Source organism: Epinephelus lanceolatus, chromosome 19, assembly GCF_041903045.1.
Source record: "Epinephelus lanceolatus isolate andai-2023 chromosome 19, ASM4190304v1, whole genome shotgun sequence".
Lineage (NCBI taxonomy): Eukaryota > Metazoa > Chordata > Actinopteri > Perciformes > Serranidae > Epinephelus > Epinephelus lanceolatus.
Window position 1 is genome coordinate 34,898,554 of NC_135752.1, and position 26,718 is coordinate 34,925,271.

The 26,718-nt window shown below is 41.6% G+C and overlaps 1 protein-coding gene across 3 annotated transcripts; it reads right to left on the reverse strand.

The window, feature by feature from the left end:
* Positions 1-521: 521 nt before the first annotated feature.
* On the reverse strand, positions 522-25,070 carry smad2 (SMAD family member 2). 3 transcript variants are annotated; one of them, XM_033646879.2, is made up of 11 exons: positions 24,914-25,055; positions 20,914-21,422; positions 12,224-12,313; positions 11,300-11,493; positions 10,946-11,080; positions 10,464-10,526; positions 10,267-10,320; positions 9,898-10,110; positions 8,369-8,506; positions 7,562-7,706; positions 522-1,919 (listed from the first exon to the last, which is right to left on the reverse strand). In XM_033646879.2, the coding sequence occupies exons 2-11, from the start codon at positions 21,168-21,170 to the stop codon at positions 1,796-1,798; spliced, it is 1,413 nt and encodes a 470-aa protein (XP_033502770.1). In that variant the 5' UTR covers positions 21,171-21,422; positions 24,914-25,055; the 3' UTR covers positions 522-1,795. The 3 variants fall into 3 exon arrangements, with proteins under 3 accessions (XP_033502770.1, XP_033502771.1, XP_078017997.1); XM_033646880.2 differs by lacking the exon at positions 12,224-12,313 and having other exon boundaries at positions 10,452-10,526; positions 24,914-25,070; XM_078161871.1 differs by lacking the exon at positions 24,914-25,055 and having other exon boundaries at positions 10,452-10,526; positions 20,914-21,312.
* Positions 25,071-26,718: the final 1,648 nt, after the last annotated feature.

Below are 26,718 nucleotides of genomic sequence, written 5' to 3' on the forward strand. Positions count from 1 at the left end.
GCTGTGTCGTATAACTAGCTTGTCAAATACTTAAAGCTTAAATACTTACGATTTGGGACTCTACAGTACCAGCGTAGGTACCAGCTGGCTTTTAGATCAGGGAAAGGAATTTTATTAAAATCAACTGAATTTAACAATCTTTAATAAGCCAATTTAGACAATATATGCAAAAAAACTCTTAAAGTGAACATTCTTAAAAATATGGAAGATATTTTTTGTAATTGCCGTGACTCCACTTGGGCTTTTCAACATTCCTATCTGTACATTTCAAAGCATATCTCGCTGTATTTTACATCAAAGGCAACTTTCTTGTAGCGATATCAAGTGTGCATAATTTGGGGCAGTGCAACAACAGTATAGAAGCCGTTTTTTGTTTTTTTGTTTTTTTCAAAGTCCCACACTGCGGGAGTTGTCTTCCTATCAATAAAATGTCAATAATGGAGAAAATCGTGCATCAGTCCAAGCATATAATCGAGAGAGACTTGCTCAATGTCTGCATCAGTGAAATGTAAGTGATGGTATTTCTTTCTTTTAGACAGCAGGGGGCGGCACTGAGGCTTAGATTCTTGAACTGCATTATACTGAGTCCTAGTCCTACACGTCTCCAAGTCCAACACTCTCCTTCATAAGCATGATGATATAATTGTAAAAAGTTAATAAAGAGGGTGTAAGAGAGAGCGTAAGAGTGTGCAGGGGCAGAGAGTCAGTGCAAATGGTTGGCCCGCAAAAACTAGAAGGGGCAACCTGGTAACTGTGGTTAACTACTTTTGCTTTTGTGGTTTGTATGAAGTTCAAGAAGACGGACATGTCCTCCACTCTTGCACTGTGATTTACTTAGCTTACTCATTCCAGTTATCTATGCTGGTTAGCAGCTGTTTCAGCTCTGATCCGAACATCTACCCCTCTACACACTCATGGTTGAATGGGACCGGTTAAACACACACAGGAAGTTATTTGTCCTCATGTGAAAGATAGCGAAGGTTTGTTTGTGTTACAGTGTACAGGTGTGTGTGCATCTAAAGGGTATGTTATATTGATTCTAGACATCAACTTGGTCTCCCAGTGGTCACCCCTTTCAGAGCTGAAGACCGTCGTTCCGGCGTAATCATGTCCGTGATCACGACGACACAGGAACTGATTAGGAGAAAAGCAAGAAAATCTCAAGATAAAAATGGAAGTTTGGTCACCAAAACCAAGAAAGAAAATCATATCCAGGCGTGGAGTTGACTTTGGTTGAGCCTGGAGTGGCAGTACTACTGTTGGTCAACCTTGTGTAAACAGAAATCTTGAATCAAAGTTGTGCTGTAGTAGGTAGGTAGTGGAGCAGGAAGGTGGACTCACGGTTGGAGAGACTGCCCTTAGCCAGAAGGTCTTGCACGCAATCCCCCAAAACAGCCGCTCTCGTATCATCGAGCAGGACAGTGAAGCTCTGTCGGATCAGAGCCTCAGTCAAATACCAAAAAAAAAAACATGAATGCAGTCTGGTCCATTATGACATCACTCTCGACATTTGGTATTGCAGAGTGATTTCAATTACTAGGTCCATGATTACTGGAATGTCATCTTAATCCAACAGAGCCGAAGGTGGTCAGGCCCACATTGACATCATTGTTAACACTGTCCATCAGCGATGTCATTCTTCCATCCTCCAGGTCCTTCGTGTGATCCTTTTTTTTCTTGATGCTAATGTTAGTGCCTCAGTTTAAGACTGCACCGTGGTCTTCCTCAGGACATACTGGTCAAATGTTGTGACATGACAGTTTGTGAATTTGCGCAGGCAGCAGCAGAACCCTGTTTAGGACATACTGGAGCAGCGCACTGATGGTGAACCCATCTGGGTCAGCACCTTATCCAACCACTGGAGGGGGCCGTTGAGATGCAGCTCAATCCAACAGGGAGTGCTGGTTACTGTCTGACGTCTGTGGGGATAAAACACAGAATGAGGGCTAAGGCTCAATAATAAACACATCTTACAAGTTAAAAAAAACAAGCAGCAATGTATCATCTTAAAGTCATCATCAGTGCAAGTCTCTACATGTGTGTGACCACTAAATCAGACTGAATATGCCAGCTTGAACAGGTGTGTTTTCAGACGGGATTTGAAGGTGGAAAGGGAGTAAATATTGTGAATGTCATGAGGGACAGAATTCCAGAGGCCAGGGCACAGAACGGCTCAAGGCTCTAGAACCCATGGTAGTCGAGCAGGCAGATGGCAATGCGAGTTGGATTGCAGACGAGGAGGATCTGAGAGTGAGAGTGTAACCATAGAGTGAACGAGGATAGCCATGTGTGAGGTGTAAGTGACGGGAGAGGACTATTAATATTATGTAGATGAAAGTATGCAGGTCAAGTAACATTATTGATGTGGGCCTCCAAGGACAACGTACTGTCTACGATGACACCTAGACTCTTCTTCTTCTTACTGTCATGATTTCAATGTGCACGCAGCACTAACTTCAGGTAGCCAGCTGGAAGCAGACCAGTTACTGCTTGAGTATCATGGGAGTTAAGTAAAACAGAAAAAAAGTAGTAGTAGTAGTAGTTAAAAAAAATCTCCCAAAATAAACACTACGTGGTTGATTACTATAAAGGGCGCATTCAGACCAGGATAGTCCGGGGGACTCGGTTCGATTGGGCAGGTAATGCCGAAAAACTTCACACCTTCATTTGGTTCGGTTCACTTTCACACTGCACTTTTTAAAGTGGACCAAACTGCCTGGAAAGCGGGGGCGGCTTGGGGGCGGTATTGCCCCAAACGACCACTGACCAGGAAGACAAAAAAGCATGAGGAAGAAGAAAACCCAGCTCATTGATTGGCCAGGACCAAAAACGGAAATCCATAAACTAACCAGCAATATATAGTCCTCTGACCATATATCAATAAGTGCCTGCACCTCCTCACCACTCCACGTCTGCCCACAAGACATTTTCAAATCTTTTTATTTATTTTTTTTACCTCTGCTTCTCCTGGTTCGCAATGTTGACTTTGTTTTTTTCTACCCAAAATGCACTGCGCCCTACATCACTTCCTCTCTTTGGTTCACTTCCTTTTTTTGGTTCACTGGATAGTTCGTTTGCATTTCCCACTGTAAGCGAACCTCACCAAGACCCGCAGTTTTCAAGTTAACCCTTGGTCCACACCAGAGTTCGAATGAGCATTCACACCATTCCAAACGAACTGAACTATCCATGGAAGCGGACCAGGGTTTGTTTAAAGTGGACCAAATAGTGCCTCAGACCAAGGTACATGTACAACTGGTGGTGCGCAAGCTCTCTCTAGTGGTAAGAGAAGGAATTGCCACAATATTTTTTTAAAAAAATAATTAATCTAAATATGTACTGCTATTAAAATACTACAACATTTTAATCAAAAAAACTTATCACTATGATATCAGCATGCTATGCAGTCAAGTTCATGAGGGCCTATTGCCTTTGTGGAAGAGTTTAAGTGCCAGTTCTAGTGCTGCCCCTTTGTACAGTCAACATTAAATAATCCTCTGGTGAGGAGTAAACCTGCCTCCTGCGTAACCTGCCCTTAGCTCACTAGGGTAGGCCGACACACTGTATTTAATGTCTGTCATAGTGGTGATACATGGAGAGCCTCATCTTTTCAAAGGTGGTATGCAGTTTAAGAAGTTTGAGAACCACTGCTACAAGCTAATTACAGCATTTGTACAGGAGTGATTCTGTCACTGTCATCGTGATCACCATGAGTGGTTTCCACTGTATGTAACAGAAACAGTATTAGTGAGTACAAGAAGAAGCAGTAGCAGCAGCACTGTTAATGGTGTAAGAAGAGTAAGAGCACTTTTTGTGATTTACTGCAAATAGAAAATGAATGGGAGCTTGCATCGCACAGGTCTGAGCAGATGATCAAACACAGCTGACTACACTGCGGTCCTGCCAGGCTTGGTCTGGTCTCTACAGACAGTGGAGACGCTGACTGCTAACCAGACAGGCTACACAGCAGCTTAACCCCGGCCAGTGAGGACAAGCCAAAACACCCCCACAAACACTGCAGTCTGGCTCCTGGGAGGGTGCAGCACAAAGCGGAGCCAGGAGCAGAACAGATGTTTGCTGGGTGGATGGTTGGAGGGCCGCAGAGATGGAGAGATGCACACAAATGCTCTTTAATCTCTGACATTTGACAACAAAAGGAGGAATATAATGGAGATTATACACATGCGGTGCAGATGAGCGCGTGCACACGCTCTAACAAACCTTTTACCTCGCTTGTTTACACAGTGTACTTTCTCATTCCTGTGGTTTTTATGTGAGGATACACCTGTATTCATTTAACTCAAGTACAAAGAGGAGAGACAAGACAAAAGGAGCGTCCTGTCCTCCTTAACAGAACTCCCATATGTGTGCTCTTTGTGCTAATGAAACAGTATCAGCTTTTATTATGTCATTTCAAATTTTGCACAGGAAGTGGTGACTCAGAATCTGGCCACGTAACCCTTTGGGACCATGCCAAGGTTTGAAGGTTCAGCTGGATTTGGATCCTGAGTCTTTTCATCACTTTTTCCACAACTGATTTCAGTGAAACTACAGACACACAGATTTTTGCTGCAAACATGCTGCTACGATATTTGTAGTTTCACACAGGGCATATGATATCAGCTTGTGAGTCAGCGTTCAGGGCAGATGGTAGAGTTGCACTACACAGCATTTGGAGAGTCTGCAGGCTTTGCCGAGCTCTAGTCAGACCAACAGGAGCTCTGCCAGTCCAGGGAATATTATGGTTAGAATTTTAGATGTTGCCTTTTGCTGGCAGTTTTAAGCTGCAAGTAAGCCTGCACAGGGTAATCTTAAGCACACATGTACAGCCCAAAGAATATTTAAGTGAATAAAAAACTTAAATAACCTTTGATTCCTCTGACATTAAAGTTACCTCCCAACAAAGAAAGAGTAGACCAAACAGCCGCAATACCCAGGAACATATCAATCATGTTAAGTAACAACCAACAGCAGCCACAGCACAGCCTGCAAGCAATCTTTATGTCACCAAGCATCCAGCATGACCTCTTTCACAAGGATGCACAAATAACTTTCCCTGTGTCACTCTCTGATCTGACCAGACAACCTTGACAGAATGATGTGCTTAAGGGCTCATTTATGCTCAAAATTACATAGCCTTCTGTCTGTACTTTGCATTTATTTCGTCCATAATTGTGCCTGTTTTCTGACAGCTTTCAGATTCGGACGGAACGGAGTACTACTGCCAAAAATCTTGCGTACTCCAAGTAAGATATGACCATAGGACATGATGAAGACATTTAAAAATTGTCTCTACGAAACAAATCGATGATACTGTGAAGAGAATTGTCCGTCCACATTCAAACTTTTCACTCTGCCCTCTAGTGCCATCAGATGGACGAATCTATGCCAACCAGGGTCCAAAACTAACTTTTGGTAAGTGAAATTTTTCCCAGCCAAGCAGATATTTTACCAGCCAACCAAATAAAAATTGCTTTTAAGTTTTGTAATTTGCTATCAGTATTATTTAGCATGTCATTTGGGTCTTGTATGCGATTCTCAATCAATATTTTAATAGTGTGCACTAATATTAGTAATAATGTATGCTAAAATATGAATAACTGTTTCAACAGTTAAGTGTAATATTTGGGTTAATAAATTCTGTAATATTCTTACTACAGTGCAAAAAGAATCTTTCATTAAGGAATTTTACATGAATCACTGACTTCAGTCTCCTTTGGACAGTTGAGACATAAGATTTTAGCTCGACCAGACTGCAACAGCAGGGCCTGCCCTATATAAACATGAATGTCTGACCAGTGGTGGACAAAGTATTCAACAACATGACTTGAGTGAAAGTAAAGATACTCTTGGTCAAATATTACTCCAATACAAGTGAAAGTTGTTCAGTCATTTTTTTTTTTTTACTTAAGTGAATCTACACCAACTGATTAACATAGTCATTAACATTGTCCTCCACTGACAAGTAAAGAACAGTCGCTAAAGTGCAGTGAGGTTTGTGGACCGTTATCTGCCACAAAGAGAGAAATGTGAACGGCTCGTTTCCCCTCTGACACGCCACATACCTGTGTGCCACCATGGCTTGGCTGTTCAGGTACTTTTGGGCAGTCATGACACCAACAAAAGAGGAAATTATTTGACCTGAAGCCGGGATTCTCCGTCACCGGTAAGCCATTATCTTGCGCCGCGGAGCACTATGGCCGCCGTATTTGACAGGAATACGTATTCCTTTACGTGTCTGTGTCTGTGACCCCCGTTCAACCCACAACCGGCGGGATTCGCATTTTGTCCTGCTGCTGGTTGAAATTTGTACTTGCACAGCGTGCTCCTGAATGATTTCTTTTGCTCACACAAAACTATTTTTAGTCGCAAATGCATGTGACGCACTTAACGTACGTGACCAAAGATCGTCTCTGCCTGAAATACACATTACTCTGCCAGGAAACCAGCCGATACCAGCATCATTCTCCAGTAACAGAAAAATGCATTTTTCGCTGTTAAAAAAATAACTTGCCAGAGTGGCGAGTGGTCTTAAAAATTTACCAGCCAGAGACAAAATCTACCCGTAATTGGCGAGTGGCGACTGTTAGTTTTGGACCCTGATGCCAACATAAGGCAGAATTTATACTTCTGCGCTCATTCGACGCCATACCTACGCAATTAGCTCGGCATCTACGTAGAGCCTATGGCATAGCCTGACGTGCACCTCCCCAGAAATGTAAATTCGCATCACAGCAAACAGACCTCCAGTCTGTTTCTGTAAGCTGAAACCATTTCCCTCAGTGGAAACAAAGCTTTTATTTACTTTAATTTCACAGATAAGAAACAATAAATTGTGAAGACAATAAAGCCTCCACAAAAATAGCATTTTAAGTCTTGTGTGTGATTTATCCTGGCTTCATATGAGCAGAGGAAATCTCTGCTGGTCGCTAGGCTAATTTATGCAATGTAAAATGCCATAGGCTCGTGCTAATAACGTTAGCATGTTACATTTGTTTGGAAAATGTGTTTAGTATAAGACAGTTGTTTTGTCAGTGAACCTTGTGACTTGTGATGGTGCCGAATTTTGTAACGTTACCTTTGTTAAATGTTGCTGTTGCCCCTGGCCTTATATGAGTAGAGGAAATAGTCTGCTAGCTGCTAGGCTAATTTATACAATGTAAAATGCCATAGGCTTGTGCTAAAAACATTAGCATGTTGTATTTGTGGAGAAAATGTGTCCAGATAAAGACAAGTGTTTGTCTGTGAATGCTGCGAGTTATAGTGAAGCTGACTTGTGTACTTGTGTTTGAAATTGTCTCTATTAAGCCATGTTTAATGTGTGTTTAATGTGTGTTTTGAATCAACTAGACTTTACAGCACTTCACTGAAACCTCTGCCGCCGACTAGTGTTTTGGAGATGTAACTGCAGAGTGACACAGACACACCACCGCACAAGTATAAATCCCCCTTAAAAGGACACATGTAAGTATGTGGGCAGTGACATTGAAAACATTTGAAATGAAGATATCAATATTCACACATAAATAAAGTATAAATGAGCCTCAGGAGCGTAACATACCTGTACTCTGCCCCCCAGCCCTTGACGAAGCTCATTCTGATGGTGCACATCCTGGTTAGTTGGTAGACTGCCTCAAACCCCTGATTGACTGACTGGGCCAGCAGCGCAGCAAACTCCTGGTTGTTAAAAATCTTCAGATTACAGCCTGAAAAACGATGATGACAAAGAAGTATAGGTTAGAGAGAGTTAAATCAGACACAGAACACTTTTCTTTGTCTTGGTAGAGAAGAGTGGACAGGGAGAACACTGTGGACAGCAATGGAAAGATGTGAGTGATTTCAAAACCAGTGACTTAAAAAGTGATTTCACGTTGCCACTTTTGTGACAGTAATTTCAAAGCACAAAGCAGATGTCTTGTGAAGTGTGGGTGTTTGTATGTTGGTGATTATTCTCCACGGGGCTGACAAGTCCGACCCCTGGATGTTTACAAGATCCCCATTTTCTCTCAGTACAATTCTGTGTCTCAGTAATGATACTGTTCACACTGCTCATTTGGCCAGGAATGAAGCGTTGAAAGTTACATGGGCAAAGATGAGTCAGTGCGTGTGGGTGAGAGTCTGAGAAAAACTGTCACATTGTGGAGGGCATTAGTGCTCTTCCTCAAGCTTCACTTTATCAATACCAGGTGGAAAAAACTCATACCCACAATAGGTAGTGTTTCAATAGGAGCTCAAACCCTGTTTTAAAATAATTGTCTAAACAGCAGTTATGTGTTACTATCAAACCAGAGAGGAAGCTTTTTGTCAGTTGTGTATCATCCATCTGGCTCCAGAGTGAAAGGAGGAAACACTATTTATGTGTACAAACCTGGTGGTATCTTGCAGACTGTGGCAGGGTGCCAGCCGTATCGCTGGTTGCAGTTGGGACTCTGGACAAAAATGGCACTGTCACTGAGGCACTCGGCGAACACCTCCCCTCCAATGTAGTACAACCTTACACCACGACCTGCAGAGTGTGAGACAGGAGAAATGTGAAGGAAAAAAGGAATGAGGAGAAAGAGAGGAAGACATAAATCATGAAGAAGAAATCCTGAATTTTGTGCCATAGAAGTATCACATTTATTCAGCTGTATATCCATCAATCCATCATCTGTAACCGTTTATCCTTTACAGGGTCACAGGGGGCTGGAGCCAATCCCAGCTGACACTGGGCAAGTGGCAGGGTACACCCTGGACAGATTGCTAGACGACCACAGGGCTGACACATGAGGCCATTACGACGGCTTTGCTTTTTCACACAAAACCAATCAGTCGATCCAATCAGAGCTGATCAGATCAGATGGATGGATGAGAGGAACAGCTGTTTGTGAGTGAAAGCAACCTTTGGACCCAGGCACTGAAGGTTAAGTTTCACTCTTACTGTGCCTGCTCCGTCTATGGAACAAATAATAACCAAACAGTATATGTATATATTCCAATAGCTCACCTAATGAGCGATCCAGCACGAAAAATAGAAAATGGAAACATGGCGACAGATGTTTTAATCGTGGCACACAGGCTTCATGCTGCCCCAGTGTGTTATTTTAGACAGCATGTGGCTTTCCAGAAGATGTGTGACAGGCATGATATGTTACAACAGCATCACTCTCTAGTGTGACATGTAACATTACTAACATTTCTAAACAATACCAGTGGCATAACATAGCAATTATAATCATTTGCCGCCCCTATTATATGGCGGCTGATATCGTCCCCTGCTTGGAGGGTAAGGAACTCCCGAACCTATACGTCTCTGCAATTTGCAGACGTTGTCAGTTGCTATTCTTCCTCTTTGAGTTAGCTGCTAACTGCTTTTTAAATCTCTTGGTGGTAGGTTGCACACATAACACATCATCAAAACGTCATTTTTATGCAGATGTTGAAATGGGGCTCAGCTGCCCGCTTAAAAGGTGAGACAACCCTGTGCGTCCATTCCATGTTGATACTTTTTGTACAGAACAACGAGGCAGAATAACGTTGTAACAGTCCCACCTTGGACAGTCAGTGTAAAAAGGGCTACAGAGGCAGACCACCATTCACACTCACATTCAAACCCACAGGCAAATTAGAGTCAACAATTACCCTAAACTGCATGTCTTTGCATTGTGGGAGAAAACCCACACTAACACGTGGAAAACATGCAAACTCCACAAAGAAGGGCCTAAACCTGCCAGCAACAGTGCTGGCCACTGCACTACCATATTGCCCAAGTGTATTCTTAACAACATTTTAAAATCTCTGACCTACTGTATTACATCTCAGAGCCTTGACCTTTCATGATCCCCAAAGACACCACCATCTCTGCTCCACAGACAATAAGTGATAGGTTTTTGTATGTAGAAGTGCACGTACACGTACCTATATGTCTCCTTGTCATTTCAACAGTTGCGTTCCTGTTAACATTGCTGAGAAGCCCTAGACAGAAGCGCTCGGAGTTGGAGGGGTCGGTGAAGCCATCGACCGTCAGCGACGGCTGTGAGGCGTGGAACGTCTCTCCCACCCGCTGGTTTAGCTCATAGTAGGCTATCGAGCACCAGAAAGCGGGTTCACTGTAGGTGACGGGCTGAAGGTCTGAAAAAAAATCAAGGAGGACATTTTACACAAATCTGACAGCTTTTCCAGGCCCGAATTTGTGGACAACATTTTAAGGTAGAAGTCAATTTTCAGTATGGCAAATGACAGTGTTTTCCAACTATTAGAACTACCTTGACTTTACATTAGTCTTACCCAGGCCATGACTGACAGGTGACAGGGTGCTGGGTGACATTTCTGCTGGTGAGCCTGGGAGAGAAAAGACACATCACATAACACCGTTTTGTCATCTGTTTTACATTTAATGTATAGATTGAGCTTGATTGATCTTCTGACCTTTAAGGCAGAATGCGCACTAGCACAAAACTCAACTAGTCTACCTGATTCCATACTTTGATTCATCTGTTGGTCGCTGGTCTCTCCATCTTCACTGATGTAGCCAGGTGGAGGAGTCTCTGTGAAAAGGTAGCACAACCACACAAAGAAACAGTAAGCATACCTTTTAAAAAACACACTGATGCATAGAATGAGAAACGCTGAAGTTACTGTGTGTTCCTGTAAGTCTACATTAAGGTTAGGCGTGTACGATGGCGAGAGCTCTCAATCTCGACCCCAGCCCGACGGGTCCCAAAAAGGATAAAGGGTTGATCTGGGTTTGGAGCTCAGTATTTAATGTGATGACCTCAGATTGCTGGGGTTCAGGCTTCAACTCACAGCGGTCGTTTCAGTTCGGGTTATAATTTATTCTGCCCACTGAGAACTCTAATGATGACATGTACGGAAGGAACAAGCACCACAACTTTCTAGTGAAGGCAAATCTAGTTATCTTGTACGACAGCTAAGGTAAGGAGTGAACACAACCCTGCAAACACACCTGGTATATAGTTATTCGGAGGGTCTATGCCGGCAGGGAAGTTGGTGTTTTCAGGGATGGAGTTTGTAAAGTCATCTAGAGGAGGAAGCTCTGTCAGAATCTCTGTGTGACGAGGCACCAACACCGGAGGCAGCACTGTGGAGATAAGAAAGTGTCACTCAAGACTGCATAATTAAATGCAATGTGCTCATGCAATAATATTCTGATTCTTATACAGACACACACACCAAAACACAGAAAAACAAATACTTTAGACTGGTTTCCACTACACAAAATGGCAAAACTAGAAGTGATAATAAAACTCGTCACAGAAACTTGCACAAATAGACATTCGCAGTTCCTGAGAGTCATTACCAGGCGTCTCCACTCTCTGGTAGTGGTAGGGATTGACACACACTTCATCCTTTTTGAGGTTGAAGGCGAACTGGCAGGAGTCGATGGCCCTCAGCTCGTGGTGGCTGTGAAGGTCGGGCCATCTCCACAGGCGGCAGTAGATGACGTGTGGCAGGCCCTTACGATGGGACACCTGGAGACGTCCATCCAACGACCTGAGTGGTTGGGAAAGAGGAGAGGTCATGGCTCAGAAATGTGCCCGAGTTTTGACAGGAGACAATTAACGAACGACCACGTGACCTTAGAATATGTTTTAAAGATGGCGTCTCTATACATTCAGCAAAGTCTGAAGAAGAGCATTCAGCTCGAAACGTCACTTGTGGATGTGCTAATAAATTCCACTTAAGGGTCAGTGTGCAGATGTTTTTTCATGTATTTTATTGGTAACCAAGAAAGGCCATTAACTGGCCAACCAGTGGAGTTCAGGATGCTGGTTATGTTTTATGGCTAACTTTATTTTATGAGACTCATCAGCACAGTTGAGAAGAGCCATTGCACAATGTCCATAAACTACCGCTCTGAAACTAGCACCTTGGAAAACTCATCTTCATTAAACTCAAAGCATCTCTATAGATATCACCACGTAACTCGTCTGAATTTATTTAGCTCCATTATTTCCTAATTGGCTGGATTATATTGAGCATTATTACATTAGTGACAGTGATAAGGTTTGCTGTAATGTAATCGCCTCTCATAATTCTGCCTGGAAGTCTTTGGGAGATCTTAAATAAACCAATAAGTGTCCACAGTCAGAGTGTAGTGATACTGAACATCACAGAATGAAAGATGATCATTAAAGCAACATGTGCGGAAATCTGCGGGAATAAAGAGATGGATAGAGACAGCTGACTCATTGTGTGTCTGAGTGCGTGTGAGTATATTCACCTGCTGTGGTCATGGTATCCGTACATGCCTGCAGAGTCCCACTGCTCTATCGTGTGGCCTGAGCCCAGACCCCAAAGATCTGAGCAATTACTACAGACACACAGACACACACACAGGACAAGTGCAAAAAGGATAAAAATGAAAGAAAACAGATGGTAAACATGAGGCGTTTCATTCCAAATTAGTAGGATGAAATCACAAACATGTGCAGTTGGTCTCTTATTGGCACGGAGGAGGGAAATGAAATGAACCACCCTCTTGCTTTGCAATAAGAGACACTAACTGGATGGCAGGTGATCATGTGACAAATCCAAATTTGACATACAGTGATGTGGTGCAATCAGGTGATGCAGGGGGGGAGACAGGATTGAATTGTGGCTTCCTCTTGAAACTTTTAGATGAAAGGTGATACCAGATTAATTTATCTTTCAATTCCTCTTTCCTGCTCTAATATGAGATCAAATGACCATTTGTATTTCAGTTGCTCAGCCCGTGTTACGATGAATTCAGGATGAAAACTTTGATTTTCTTGCATGCCTCTGGTAAATGGAGAAAATTCTTGATGAACTTAAGTAAAAGTGGTCTGCTCTCACACAGCTCGTGCTGTATAATCCTAGTCTCATTTTTCCAGTCGTATGCTCAGGATTTACCAAACAGACAGCTCTTTCCAAAGGGGAACTGAACTGAAAGTAAAACTTATATATAGCCCTGTTTCCACTGAGCAGTACGGGACAGTTCAGTTCAGTACGTTTTTTTTTTTCCGTTTCCACTGTTAAAAGTTGTGGATGGTACCAATGGAACTGCTCTGTACCGTCCCCATTTTTGGTCCCCCTCTGTTGGGGTACCTAGCACACAGATCTGGTACTAAAAGGTGGAGCTATGAGTTGACGACGTGAACCAATCAGCACACCTTAAATTTCACTGTGACAACTCTGACCATTACTTTAGTTGTGAACCGCTTATATTCTAATCCTCACTCGGTGAAAAAAAGCGTCGGAGAGAATGTTGTTCCTGTGGGCTACAGCAACACTAAACCCCTGAGCTTGCCTGAGAAGGACTAAATGCACAAAGCTGCTATTTTTAAATATCCCATGGAGAGACACTCTCACTGCAGCCTGTTCTATTTTGTTCTGAAAGCGCTGGCGTGCAGCCTCGTTCTGTGGACGATAAACCAGGTGCAGACTTCCATCTGTGTCACCGGTGATGAGGAAATACCGTGAGTGCTGGACGGAGCAGTGAGTGACAACAACCCCGCCCACATTTAAGAGGACTGTTTGTGGTGGAAACACTAGGGTCTAGGTACCATGTCTGAAGGGTTACTGTTGGTTCCAAAGGTACTATACTGAAAGTGTTTGATGGAAACGGGGCTTATACTCCCTTCAAAGCCAGACTCCATTGACAAAAACAGTCATTTTACATCACTGAACACAGGAGCTGCCTCCATCTGTTTGTGTTATTGTGTGACTTTGGTAAACCTGAAGTAACCTTATAAAACTCCAAAGTCACTGTGTTCAGTGAGGTCAAATTACTGTTTTTGTCAATGGAGTCTGGCTTTGAAGAGAGCACTGATAATCTTCCCTTTAATTTTGGCTCTCTGTTTGGTAAAGTTATCAGCGTACGTCTGGATAAATGAGACTTGGATTATACTGCACAAGTTGTGTGAGAGTTTGTAAACAGATGTTTTGATATAGTTTTGCTTTGCTGGATTCTTTGTTCACTGGAGGCATGCAAGAAAAGCAACATTTTTTTCATGAATTCAGTGTAACACTGGGTGAGGAAGTGATATACAAATTGGTAATGGGGGGTGAAGTATTTCTTAAAAGGTAAATAAGCTCCTGCAGCGCCTGATTGCACAATATATATCTTAATATACACATAGACATGGTTCACATTTCTGCAAATCATTATTAAGACATGAGAAGTGTGATGTGTCTACACAACAATGTGAATGAAGAAATAAAGATGTTTAATAGACTGTACGAAATGTGTCAAGACGTGACAACAGAAAAACCAGATACAACACAAATGTGTGTGTAAACTACACAGTGAGTGTATTAAAACATCCCGACTGCTAACATGATCTCTAAAGCTCTATGGGCATGTTGGATAGGAGAGGAGATTCTGCTGTCTGATCACAGCAAGACCTGTCTGTACAAGACCTGCTATCTCGACACTAATCAGCCTCCTTGAAGAGTTCTACAACTACCAGCCCCGTGTATCTCCAGACACAGCTAATGTCTTGCCTTCTTCTTTTCACACCTCAGGGACACCAGTGTAGTCCCCACAATGTCTGTCAAAAGTCCTTCTTCCTGGCAAGACAACTGATCCTTTCACTAACCTGTAAGTCACTAGCTGTGTTTTCATTTTCATTAAATTGTCAAACAAATTTTAAGCAAACTTTTGGGATGTCACCAAAAAAAGAAACGCAAATTGGACACATTTCTATCAAATAAACTGGGCTCCACAAGTTCACGATATAGACCAGTGGTTTTCAAACTTTCTGTACCCAAGACACACAAAAGGGGAGCCAAAATCTCAAGGCACACCTGTATTTATATCTGCACACAATAGCTTCTATAACGTGTGTTATCACTCTTATCACAACGTAAAAATAAGACAAAATACAACAGGTAGCTTTTGTGATCTCGTCTACTTAAAGTTTTCCCCTCTCTTTTCTTTCTGTGATCGGTCATCCTTGTTGGTGCTTTGTTGTCATTTGCCCCGGACAATAAAGCGATCCATTGTCCCGCTCACAAATGTCATCATCCCTCACACTGGCTGCCAATCAGGGCTTTGATGTGTCACACACTTATACATCCAACGCGCGAACGGCGACAAATAGGTTCCCCATGAAGGTTTTTTAAATTCAAATCAATTAAAATTACATTTTTTAGCTAGAGTTTGCCTCTTTATTAGGAAATGGGTGCACACAACATACTGATTCAGTCAATTAAAAATGTATTCCTAACTTTTTGTATCGGCCCAGTTGAATACCGCAATAATAAGTGTGGTTATCACAAAATCGCACACCATTTGAGAACCACTGGTATAGACTACTCTTCACACATGGCTTTACTGCACAAGTATACAGAGTAGAAGAAGTAAAGGTTGCAAACCGGAAACGAAACAAGTCGCCTTGGCCATCTAACCCATCTACTACAGAAACACAGATAGAGACCTTTGGGAATTTGTTTCAATTTGATCAGTTTTACTTGTTCTTTCATGTCAACCAGCATGTTTCATGCTGTCCAGACACAAAGACAAATTAATGCAATGATACTGTAAGCTATTCTGTTGAGCTGCCTCTTGCCAAGGTGCTCTGAGAAAATTCAAGTTGAGCTGTTGTTGTGAAACATAAAAGCAGGTGGAGAGAAGCTCTGATGTGCTGCCACTGTGGAAAATATTTTAGTGTTGCCGTCTTGGTTTACACTGTTTCAGACTATGTAACCTCAGTTTTTATTTTATTATAAGCATAAGTAAAAATCAGCTACAATTATTATGCATGGGAAGATGCTGACAGCAGAAACAGCTGATCAGTCATGTGAGTTAAATGTTTGCTAAGTCAGAACTTATTCAGCAAAGGTGCTTCCATATCTCGTTTATCCGAACATCTCTTTTTCCTACATAAGCAAAAAACACCTCACGTTTTGCGCAACTGAGGAAGCTTTATACAAAATTGATGTTTCCATACAACTTTTCTGATGCAATACTTCAAAGTGCACATAAGAATATTCTTATGAAAACATGGCTACTGTGGATAAAAGCTAAAAAGTTAGACTTATAAGTTATTTGCAAAACATCATGAGGGTATTTTGACCAATGTATGCCGTTTTTACAGACATGAAATCTTTGTGTCTATCAGTGGTCATCCATAAGTAGTTAAAAAGCTACCTGTGCCTTGACTCAGTTGAGCTGTTGCACTCCTCTGTCTCATTTCTTACCTCTACTCAAACACAAATTTACAAAACCTTTAACCTGCTATCTTCTGACAATCCTCCAGACAACTCTCTAACATCCTCCACCACCAAAAAAAGAAAAACAAATGAAACCTTGAAGAGCCAGAGCAATTTATCTTCAGCTTTTATCAACCTTACTTCTGTGTTCAAAGGGAAGTGAGCCGTATATCAAAGGCCTGGCATGCTTTCTGCTGAAAACTACTGAATACTGTCACAGCAGGAGAGCTATTTCAACCAAGCCACTGCCGATCTGTGAAACATTGCATTAAGAAATAACACTTTTCTCCATATATTTCTGACACATATACTTCAGTTTAAACTCACTGATTCCAATGTTTAGCATCAAATAGAGAGAGGACTGCGTTCTTATTGTGGCCTCTAGTTAATTCAAGAACAGCAGGAAACCAAATATTGAAAGATTAATTGCCTTAATTATTGATTGCTTTTGCACAAACCTAAGAAGCAAATCAAACAAGTAGGTGCCATGACTCATCGAGTTGAAAGAACATAAGCCATATGGTCCAAACCCTGAAACACGAGATAACATTTTTCCATCTTGCACCTTTGAAGATTGAAGACAGCGGTAGAATTCAAGTGAATGCCTAACAAGATCCCCTGTCAACTTATCAGCACCACTTCAGAAGCTGCTATCTAGCCTTCATTCCTCAGAGTAAGGAAACACAGAGGCCTGGCGTCTTGGCATCAGACACTCAAGCCTCACATGGTTCCACTTCTGTACTTTTTTACCCATACATTTACAGTATTTCTCCAACTTCCCATTTCCTCAACAAGAACACTTTCAGATATACTGCTCAACATACACTTTAGAACTCTTGTGTTGTTCTAGCACTGCTCTGCTTCATACTTTACTTAACCAAACTCCACAACACTCACACTTTCATACCCCTTTTCGACCGACATGGAACAGGTTCTGTTCCGGTATTTGCCCCTGACTATGGAGCATTTCGACCAAAAATTAAACTAGTGCAAAACCCAGAAAGTTGGTTTCCAACTAGAACCAAAAAGTGGCACATTTTCCTTGACCTGAAGTGCAAACTATGACAACGTCAATGGGCATGTCATATTCTGCAAGTTGGTGAGAGGGTGGAGTCTTGCACGTAATAGTCTTCTACATCTTCTTATCATTAATAGTTGGTCCGGGCTTGGTTTTGAATAAAAACAACAGTTTGTGATAACAGGTTTTCAATGTAGGGCTGCCCCCTAATAGCGGACCAAACGTTAGTCAACGAGAAAGGTTATTAGTCTGCAAGATTTCATTGGTCGCTTAGTCTAATAAAAAAAACAAGTGAAACTCTATTCGGAGCTGTGGCTTGTCAAAATAAATCAGAACTTATTTGACGGGACCATGTGGGAATTTAATGTGAAAAGACAGACACAGGAAGTGGACAAGCTCAGCAGTCAGACAGGAGTCACGTTTCAAACCAATCACAGCCGACAGATATCTTTCCCTTCTTCTGTAAATATTCAGTCTGATAAATACGGAAAGGTTGATCATGTTAGTGCAGGGCTACCCAGAGCTTTACATCTGTCCCACGGACGATAGGCCTACACACTTATAAACAGCACCTGGAAGGAGATCAGCTCAAGATCAGCACAAGAGTAGCACCCTGCGCCCGACCTGCGTTAAAGACGCAGCATGTGTACGGCCTCTAATTTCCAGGGCTGGTTCCTGCAGTTATTCCACAGGCTAGTTAATAACATGTCGGGCAGGAAATCCAAAGTGTGGGATCATTTTGAGAAGGTGAAGGACGAACCCAAGGTGATATGTAAACTCATCTTCATTGGTCGACTACAAACATGACGTATCATCTGAAACATGGAAGTAGCTACATGCCCATTAGCCCACAGCGTCATTAACAGGCAGCTCGCTCAGTGTGTGACATGCACTTGTAGATAAAATATAGGTCTATATTAATGAAGGTTCATTAGTACGGTTTTGTATTTCTCTGTAATGTAGCACAGTGTTAACAATGTTACTGATACTATTCTTTCTCACACCTTCAACTCAAACCACCAAAATATATCATTTAATCATTACATTCATATCAGAAACCTGTTGGCAACTAGTCGATTAATGGCCCTAAATGACGACTTTTGGTCGACTAGGAAAATTCTTAGTTTGGGGGCAGCCCTAAAAAAATGCAATCCCTCATCTCGCTACTACAGATCCCATCCATTGTGTATTAAGCAACACCCTCCGATGAAGATGCATCCTTGATTACGATGGTTCTGCTCATACTGGTGAAAAGGCTGGCTGGTTTGCTAAACAGCACCAAGGTTCCAAGAATCCTGATCCAGTTCAAGAACCAGAGCTCATTTGTTGGAAAAGGGGTATGAGTGAGTTGCTCCACTGAACTGCCCAGCCCTGAGCCAGCACCGATGTTCACACTGGGTCAATTTAATTACTTTGATATTAAGACATATAAGGCAGGAAGTAGCTTCAAGGTGTGAATCTACACAGTATGCATTAAAGCTGCTGCAGAGTGATTAGATCTGCCTGACCTCAGCCAGCAATCCATACAGAGTGCACTGCTGAGAAACCATCCACCCACCAGGAGCATTAACATCTGATAATACTACAGTCACAGAGGATGAATGTTTTCATGATAAAGGAAAGCAAATACGTGCAGTACATTAGCAGCACCTCTGCTAACCCTGAATCTGCCATGTTTATTTTTCTCGCCAGCTCTCCTGCTTCTCACCTGCTTCATAAAGCGTGGGCGAAATGATGTCAATACAATGCTGTAAATGCAAATACACTTTCTGACGGTTACCAGATTTACCTTGTACACAATGTAGGTGGTATTCATGAAGTTTGATTCGGACATTTGTTCCTTTCTGTCTCTGAGGGGCGGACTGGCATTCAGGGTTCAGAAACCATTTATTAAAGAAAAAGCTGCCCTGTTGAAGTGTCTTTGAATGAGACACTAAATCCCCATCAGCTCCAGGTGAGCTCCAGGTGTTGAAGCTAATTTCTCCACTGGGCGAATTCTATTACTGACACTTTATAATCAAAGAAAACTAAGCGAGAAGGAAAGATGAGAGAGGGTAGTTTACATAAAAAATTTGAGAAGCAAAGCTCATAAAATCTTCAGAGAGCAGCACAGTTATCTCCTCTCTCTGCTGACCCTTGCTGGATTGATTGACAATAATCACATGCTCCTCGTGGAGCTCCCCTGACTTTGCCACCTTTGTCACGATAAGGTTTCACCTGGTCTGGTGACTCGGCTCGTGTACCTTGTCATGCGACACAGGAGAAATCTATACTGACAGACACATGACCTGTAAGCATTCAGCTTGAGTATCAGTACTGGCAGGTTTGGGTATGCAGAGGTGCTTTCAGAAAGAAAACACACCTATACAAACTAAGTTTACTTTCAAGGCTCTGTGAAAAGAAATATGAAGATATGCAGTTCAAGGTGCTCCATTTTCAGAGAGTATGTAGAGATGTACAGATATAATTGTGGCTTTGATCCTTCTCCAGAACCTTCACAAAGAATCTGAGGTGATAAAACGACACTCTTCATAATAAATGAATTCTTCACGGCTGCAAAGTGCTTGATGCAGTAATACTTTGTCTCATTATCTCCATCTTAGACTTACATTTTTGTGTTGTTACAGTGCACAACCTCTTCAACCTCCATCATATATAACAGTCTGTATAACTGAGGAGGATGGTGTGTGCACCAGTGCTAAGAACAAATATATAACTCCATCAGCAACCCAACTTGCCTTGTTGTTAAATATTTTCTTTACTAAACCGTACACCTGCCTAACAAATGAACAATTTCCTGTTCTCTGTAGATTTGATCTCCAACTAGAAGTGCACCACCCAAGCTGATTCAGGCACCAAGTAGTTCAACTGTGGCGGTAAAAGTGAAGTAAAGATCTAACCACATTCACACGCAAATGTGGGCCATCAGTTAGACGCACCTGCATCAGAAACAAGCTCCATCCTGCGTTTTTCTCTTTGTTGTAGATGCTTTTTTATGCCAACGAACATTTTTGATCAAAACCATCACAGTATCTACACAAACCTCATTTGCAGAATGAGTGATACTGATATTGATCAACATAATGGGATGAAAGGCAAGACTGAAGTTTTGTTGCTACAAAGGAGCACGGCGGAGGTGCACTCAGAGCCTGTCACACTCCCTGCGACTCAAAATAGAGCACGCCGTCAACGGCCTTGTGCAAAACACAAATGCACAGACACATCCTATGCGTACCGATGCTCACAAAGTTTACGAAGCCCGGTTGGCATCATGTGTCAGACATGTGTTTCCTCCGATCCGGTTTCACTTCTGCTGCCTCGCTAACCTGTGGCACAGCGAAATGAGGAAGCGGACCCGCTGTTGCACAACAGAGACTTTTCTTTTCTGCAAGGCTGTGGTCGCCTGGCACACTTTCATGTGTGTTAGCATACCTCGCTCTGATGATCTGTATTGGTGTTATTGTGGTATACCAGTGCACAGAGACTGGGGAAGTGTGATTTTTGTGAACGTGAGCATAAATTGAAGTGTGAAGTGTCAAGTTTTTTGGATAATCAATTGAAAATGTGGCACATTTGATGCTTGGAGATTCTTTAGAAAGTCTGTCTTGGTTATATCCATATGTTTGTGTGCGCACTATGACCACAACCATGTGCAATCATATACAAGACGGAGCCAGACAGAGATAGAGCTACAGGATGTATGTGTGTCCTCATCTCACCTGGGTATAGTGACACACTTTGTGTTGCTGTTCTGCGTGCTGATGGCTTTCTCCAGCTCATCCAGCTGCCCGGTCTTCTTCAGCTTCTTCACCAAGCTCTTCACGGCCTTCTCGCACCACTTCTCCTCCTGTCCTCCCCCGTTCTGCTCACCCACTCCTCCGATGCCTCCTCCGGCTCCTCCGCTCCCCGCTGGAGTCTTCTTCCATCCCAGGAGACGCTTCACTACAGGGGGAGTGAAGGGAAGGATGGAGGACATGGTGGCTTGTGTATGTAACGTGTGTGTTTGTGAATCCTAAGTGTGTTTTGATGCCCCTCTTAATCTGGTGTAAAGGGAAAAGGGGGGAGGGGGAAAAGGGTGATACAGGTGATATGTTGTTGTTTGAATTCCTACTGGAGATTTTGAACTATATATTCAGAATATATGTGTGTATTTTTTAATTAATATCTAGTCAGTCTTGGGAAACATCAGATGGAAATTAGGGAGCGAGAGGAGTTCATCCGAGAAAACCTAAGAACAGGAGAAAGCACACATCAACACCTGCAAACACACAAGTTCAGAAGATGAAACTGCATATCATATTTTTCTGAAATGATGACATCAATTATACCCACACATCCAGATTCATGAACAGCTTTTTGCCAAGACCCATATCTATCAAAGCCCCCCTGCTGCTCACTCTCCCACTATGTACAGTACTGTGTGCATCAGCCAGACTGACAGTCGTAGCACTACACTTCCTGCATACCGTTCTGAAGCATTAACTCATTCTGTTTCATATTCAGCGTTAGTTTCTCTGTAGGTCAACCCCCCATAAATATACTCTGCTGCTGGTGCACTTGCACAGTACTACAGCTACGTTCTGAAGCTGTACAATTAATCAAAATATTATCAAAATTGCAGTATGGCCAATTGCATGCATATGGCTATTTGCAGAAACAGGTCGCCATCTTGCTGAACCACCTGAACTCATTTACAACCTTAAACACAGAGATCTATTTTCAGGGGTGTGTTTATTGATACTTGGCAATCCTTGCTTACATACTGCACGTCTTACCAGAATTTGGACACATATTAAACATTATAGATAGCATGTAAAGATACACTGCATTCAGTTTGACTTATCTCAATTTCAATGACTATTTTGGTAATGTAATTAGGGCCGGGCAACATTTCTATATCATGATTAGAGCCGCAACAACCGAAAGAAAACTAATCGCCAACTATTTTGCTAAACAATGAATTCTTTCAGTCATTTTTCAAGCAAAAATGTCAAACATTTGCTGTTTCCAGCTTTTTAAATGTGACAATTTGCTGCTTTTCTTTGTCATTTATTGTAGTACATAAAGAGTTTGGGGGTTTTGGACTGTTGATTTGACAGAAGAAGTAAACTGGAGATGTCACTTTGGGCTCTGGGAAATTTTTATGAGCATATTTCACTTCTTTTTTTTACAGACTAATGATTAACCTTGAAAACAACGAGTAGATTAGTTGATAATGAACATAATCATTAGTTGCAGCCCTAGTCATGATATGAGACTATATATCGTCTTAGAGTTTTGATATCGTAGTATCGAAAGTGTCGTCTTTTCCAGGTTTTGAACGCTGTATTACAGTAAATTATTGTAATGTTTTTGACTCAACAGACTGTTCTAGCTGCTTGATTATTAACTTTACTCACTTAGTCATAATGTAAACTTACTGATGATCAAATTGTATCCGCGGCTCCCAATGTCACTACAAAAACCTTTGGGGATGCTTCGTTTAGCTGCTATGCCCCAAAAATACAGAACACCCCGTCTTTAAATATCAGACTTGCTGGCTCAGTGGACAGTTTTAAACAACAACTCAAACATATCTTTTTAATATAGCCTGTAACTATCAGCTTTCTGTTTTAATATTCTTAATATGTTTGTATGTATGTATTTTTTATTACTTGATTAATTATTGATTGATACATTTGTTTATTCTTCTCCTGTCTCCTTGAACGAGTGTTGTGTAATTTAATTTTTTTTGCTGTTTGTCTCTGCCGTCTGAATTGTAAAGCACTTTGGGCTGCATTCTGTGCATGAAGGGTGCTATATGAGTTCATTTATTCATTCATTCATTGTGCCAACAATCACTCCCACAATACTGTTGTAATATGGACATCTGATTATCTTCATATTGCCTGGTCCTACATGTCATAAAGACCAGCACTGAATTGATACAGCTACATTTCTGAAAACTTAAGTGATGATTTTACAAAACACATTTTTTAAATAGTTGTTACGTGGGACAAATGTATATAAAACACATCATCAAGCAGCATTTCTCCACATATACTGGACTGTCAGATTAAACGCCAGTTACTAAACCTCACAGACACTGTTCATTCAGCTGTAGGTCGACACAAATCATTCGAAAACTTTCTCAATTTTACTCCAAATGTCAGAGAGTGTGGATGATCCTGTGTCACATAATCTGGTTTCTTTTCTATATTTACTCAACCTTTAAAATCTCATTGAACACAAAGGAATTTCTAATCATGTTCACACACTGTTTCACAGAGAACAGAGGAATTTGTGTATGAGGTGACAACCCCATGTCAATATCTGCACTAATCCCGTGCTAATCCCATAGTAAACCTATCCTTATATCAAAACCAGTGTTCAGCCTCTAATACTACAGATTAAGAGTGTCACACTGTGTTAGAGCCTGGTCAGGAACAGGTGAGCAATTCACTGATTTGAAATGAATACCAGATGGGCAAAGATGAATTCAACAGTCACAACACACAGGAAACAGCCAATTATGAGCACTGACATGACTTTATCTTATATTATAGCTATTGTTTTATTGCCAAGATCCATTTTCCAGGGAGTTACAAATGACTTACACTAAATTTGAAGACCAAATCTTTTTTCTATGAGTCCAGTCCTCTCAAAACAGTCACATTTGTCGTGTGTAGATAAGTGCAGCAGATCATTGATCAGCTAGACTTAAATAAATACAGATAACACCACTCAGCGATGCAGATTTCTCTTTTTAGCTGTCTGGAAGGAAGGGATAACTGTCCTTAGCATGGTACTCTGAAAGTCCAAGCTCCTTCTAAGAATTAATTTCACAGGCTTAACCCTTGGACTGCTTCCTATTAGTGCACCAGTATGTATGGCTTGCAGAGCGAGCCCTGAAAATAATTAACTACAATCTTGCAGTTGCTTGATGTTGTCTAAACATGCAGGCATGCTGTGCATTAAGGCCAGGATACAGCTCTGATGCCAGAATAAGAGAAAAAACACAACGTGGGAGTGAAATGTTTCAGGTTTGTCACCTTGATTGGGGTCAATGGAAAGTGATTATTTGGCAAAATTAAGCTTGGCTTGAGTGTAAGATTGTGGGTGTTCATTTTGACACACAAAGGAGGAGGGATAAACTCATTAACCTTAGATGATGTGGGAGGCTTTCAAACTGGACACAAAGTCTACTGTAAGGAACAATAAGCACAAACGTGTTGTGCTCACAATGTAAACGTCTAGCCAAAATGCTGACCGTAGCGATCAGGGCCTTGTGGGCAACATAAGCAACGTTATTCTGTCTGCAGCGGCTCGTTTTGTTTTTTAGGAGAAACTGTCTGTTTGGGTTTCTTCTTCTTCTTCTTCTCCGACACCGTCCACATAACACACACACGAAGAAGAATAAGCTAACGCTACTAACGTCGATTCAGACTCAACAACCAGTGCGTGTAGACTTTGTCAAGCCACAAAAAGCGACTTCATATCACCCCCGGGTGTCATTTGCTGTGTCAGCGACACATACAGTGAAAACATTCGGGTTTCTTTTGTCTCGAAATGACTGATAGCCCCCCACCTCTCTCCTCCTCCCCTCGCCTCCTAAAAAAAGAGTCCGAAAAAATCCGCTAGCAAGCTTGCTACTTTGTGTCACACAGACAAATAAACAGGTCTGTTGCATGTTTTGTCGCGTACAAATCAAACCCGTTTCTGGGTTTAAAACACACTTACCCGACGAGGAGGTGAACGGGCGCCGAACGGTCACTCGGGTATCTGTCAGCAGAGCCTGCTTGTTCATTTTAAAACGCATCCAGAGACACTTTAAACTGTATTTTCCACCTCCGAGCCGCCGGGATGATGGCCCCTCATTCAAAGCTCAACCTAACATGTATCGCTTCACGCTACATGAGCGGCAGAGCGAGGCGGCCGCGCCCCGCCTCCTCTCGCTTCCCATTGGCTGATTCCCGGGGTTCAGGCGATAACCTGTTGCCAGACGGGCGTTCTATTGGCTGGAGGTCGTGTCAATCATTTGTTGTTACGTACGAAGGTAAAGCGGTGATGTTTATCAGTGGGAACCTTGATTGTCCTTTTACAATGGCAGAAAAACTCACCCTCACCATATGAATAGAATAGAATAGAATACAAAGACACATCTCACAGATAGAAAAAAACTAGATATCTTTTCAACGGTTTCCTTTTAAAAAAAATATCCTCTATTTCTATTTAGCAATATTTCATTTATTTGTTTTATTTTTATTTGATGGATTTTTATTTTTATTTTATTTTCTATATGTATTTATAATTTTTAAAATTGTATTTATTTATTTATTTTTGTCTTACTGTTGTAATTTTCTAGTCTTGCAGTACCTTATCTATAGTTGTCTGTGGTGTCCTTTAAACTGTGTTTGTGTCCTTTGAATTTTGTTATGTGAAGCACTTTGGGCTGCATGTTTGTATGACAGGTGTGATATAAATAAAGTTATGTTGAGTTGAAGATGAAAAAATAAAGGAAACCATGCAAATTATGACAAACACGGAAAGGTCACTATAAGGGACTGTACTTTATTTATCAGAGGAGGGGATGACTGGGATGTAACTTCCTTTTTATTTTTTTTTTCTTGACCCAAACTAATGTATTGAAGGACCACTGGACATTAAAAAATTCGACAATGATTTGTTTTTACAGTTTCTGCTCATGGTGAATAATGTGATTATGGTGATTTGCCTTTCAAACCCTTTGCCAGGATTCAGCATTCAGAGGGTACTTAACCCGTTAAAAACCCTTTAAAAGTGGACCTCCCACAGGAGATTGTTGTTTGCATGATCCTGTTCAAAGTACATTTAAAATAAGAACCATGCTAGCTAGAGCATTCTTTTTGCAGCAGCAGGAAGCAAAGGCTCCTGTCAACCTCATCATGTCCTGATCATTGCATCATGACCTTACGTGACCTTACCTTACATGCTGTGCAAACGTGGTATTTCGGCATAAATATGCCAGGGTTTTCATATAATGGCTGTGGGAGATTGCTGTTTCCATAATCCTGTGTGTATATCGATCTAAAACAGAAACTGTAACAAACAAGCATTCATTCGTTTTGCAGCAGAAAGCTAAGGCTTCTGTCTTCCCCATCATTACATCATGACCTTACGTTACCTTACCTAACATGCCATGCACATTGCTGCGGGAGATTGCTATTTCCATATACACATACATATATATATATATATATATATATATATATATATATCTGTCTAAAATAAAATCATAATATATAGAGCATTCATTTGTTTTGCAGAAGAAAGCTAAGACATTTGTCTTCCCCATCATCATACCATGACCTTATGTTACCTTACCTCAGGTGCAGTACAGACGTAGTATTTTGCTGTGAATAGCTGGAATTTCCCCATAATCACCACAGGAGATCATTGTTTGCATAATCATATATATATATATCAATCAAAACTAAAACTATAACAGCTAGAGCATTCATTCTAAGGATTCTGTCTATAATGTCACTGTGCGACGTTACATGTGG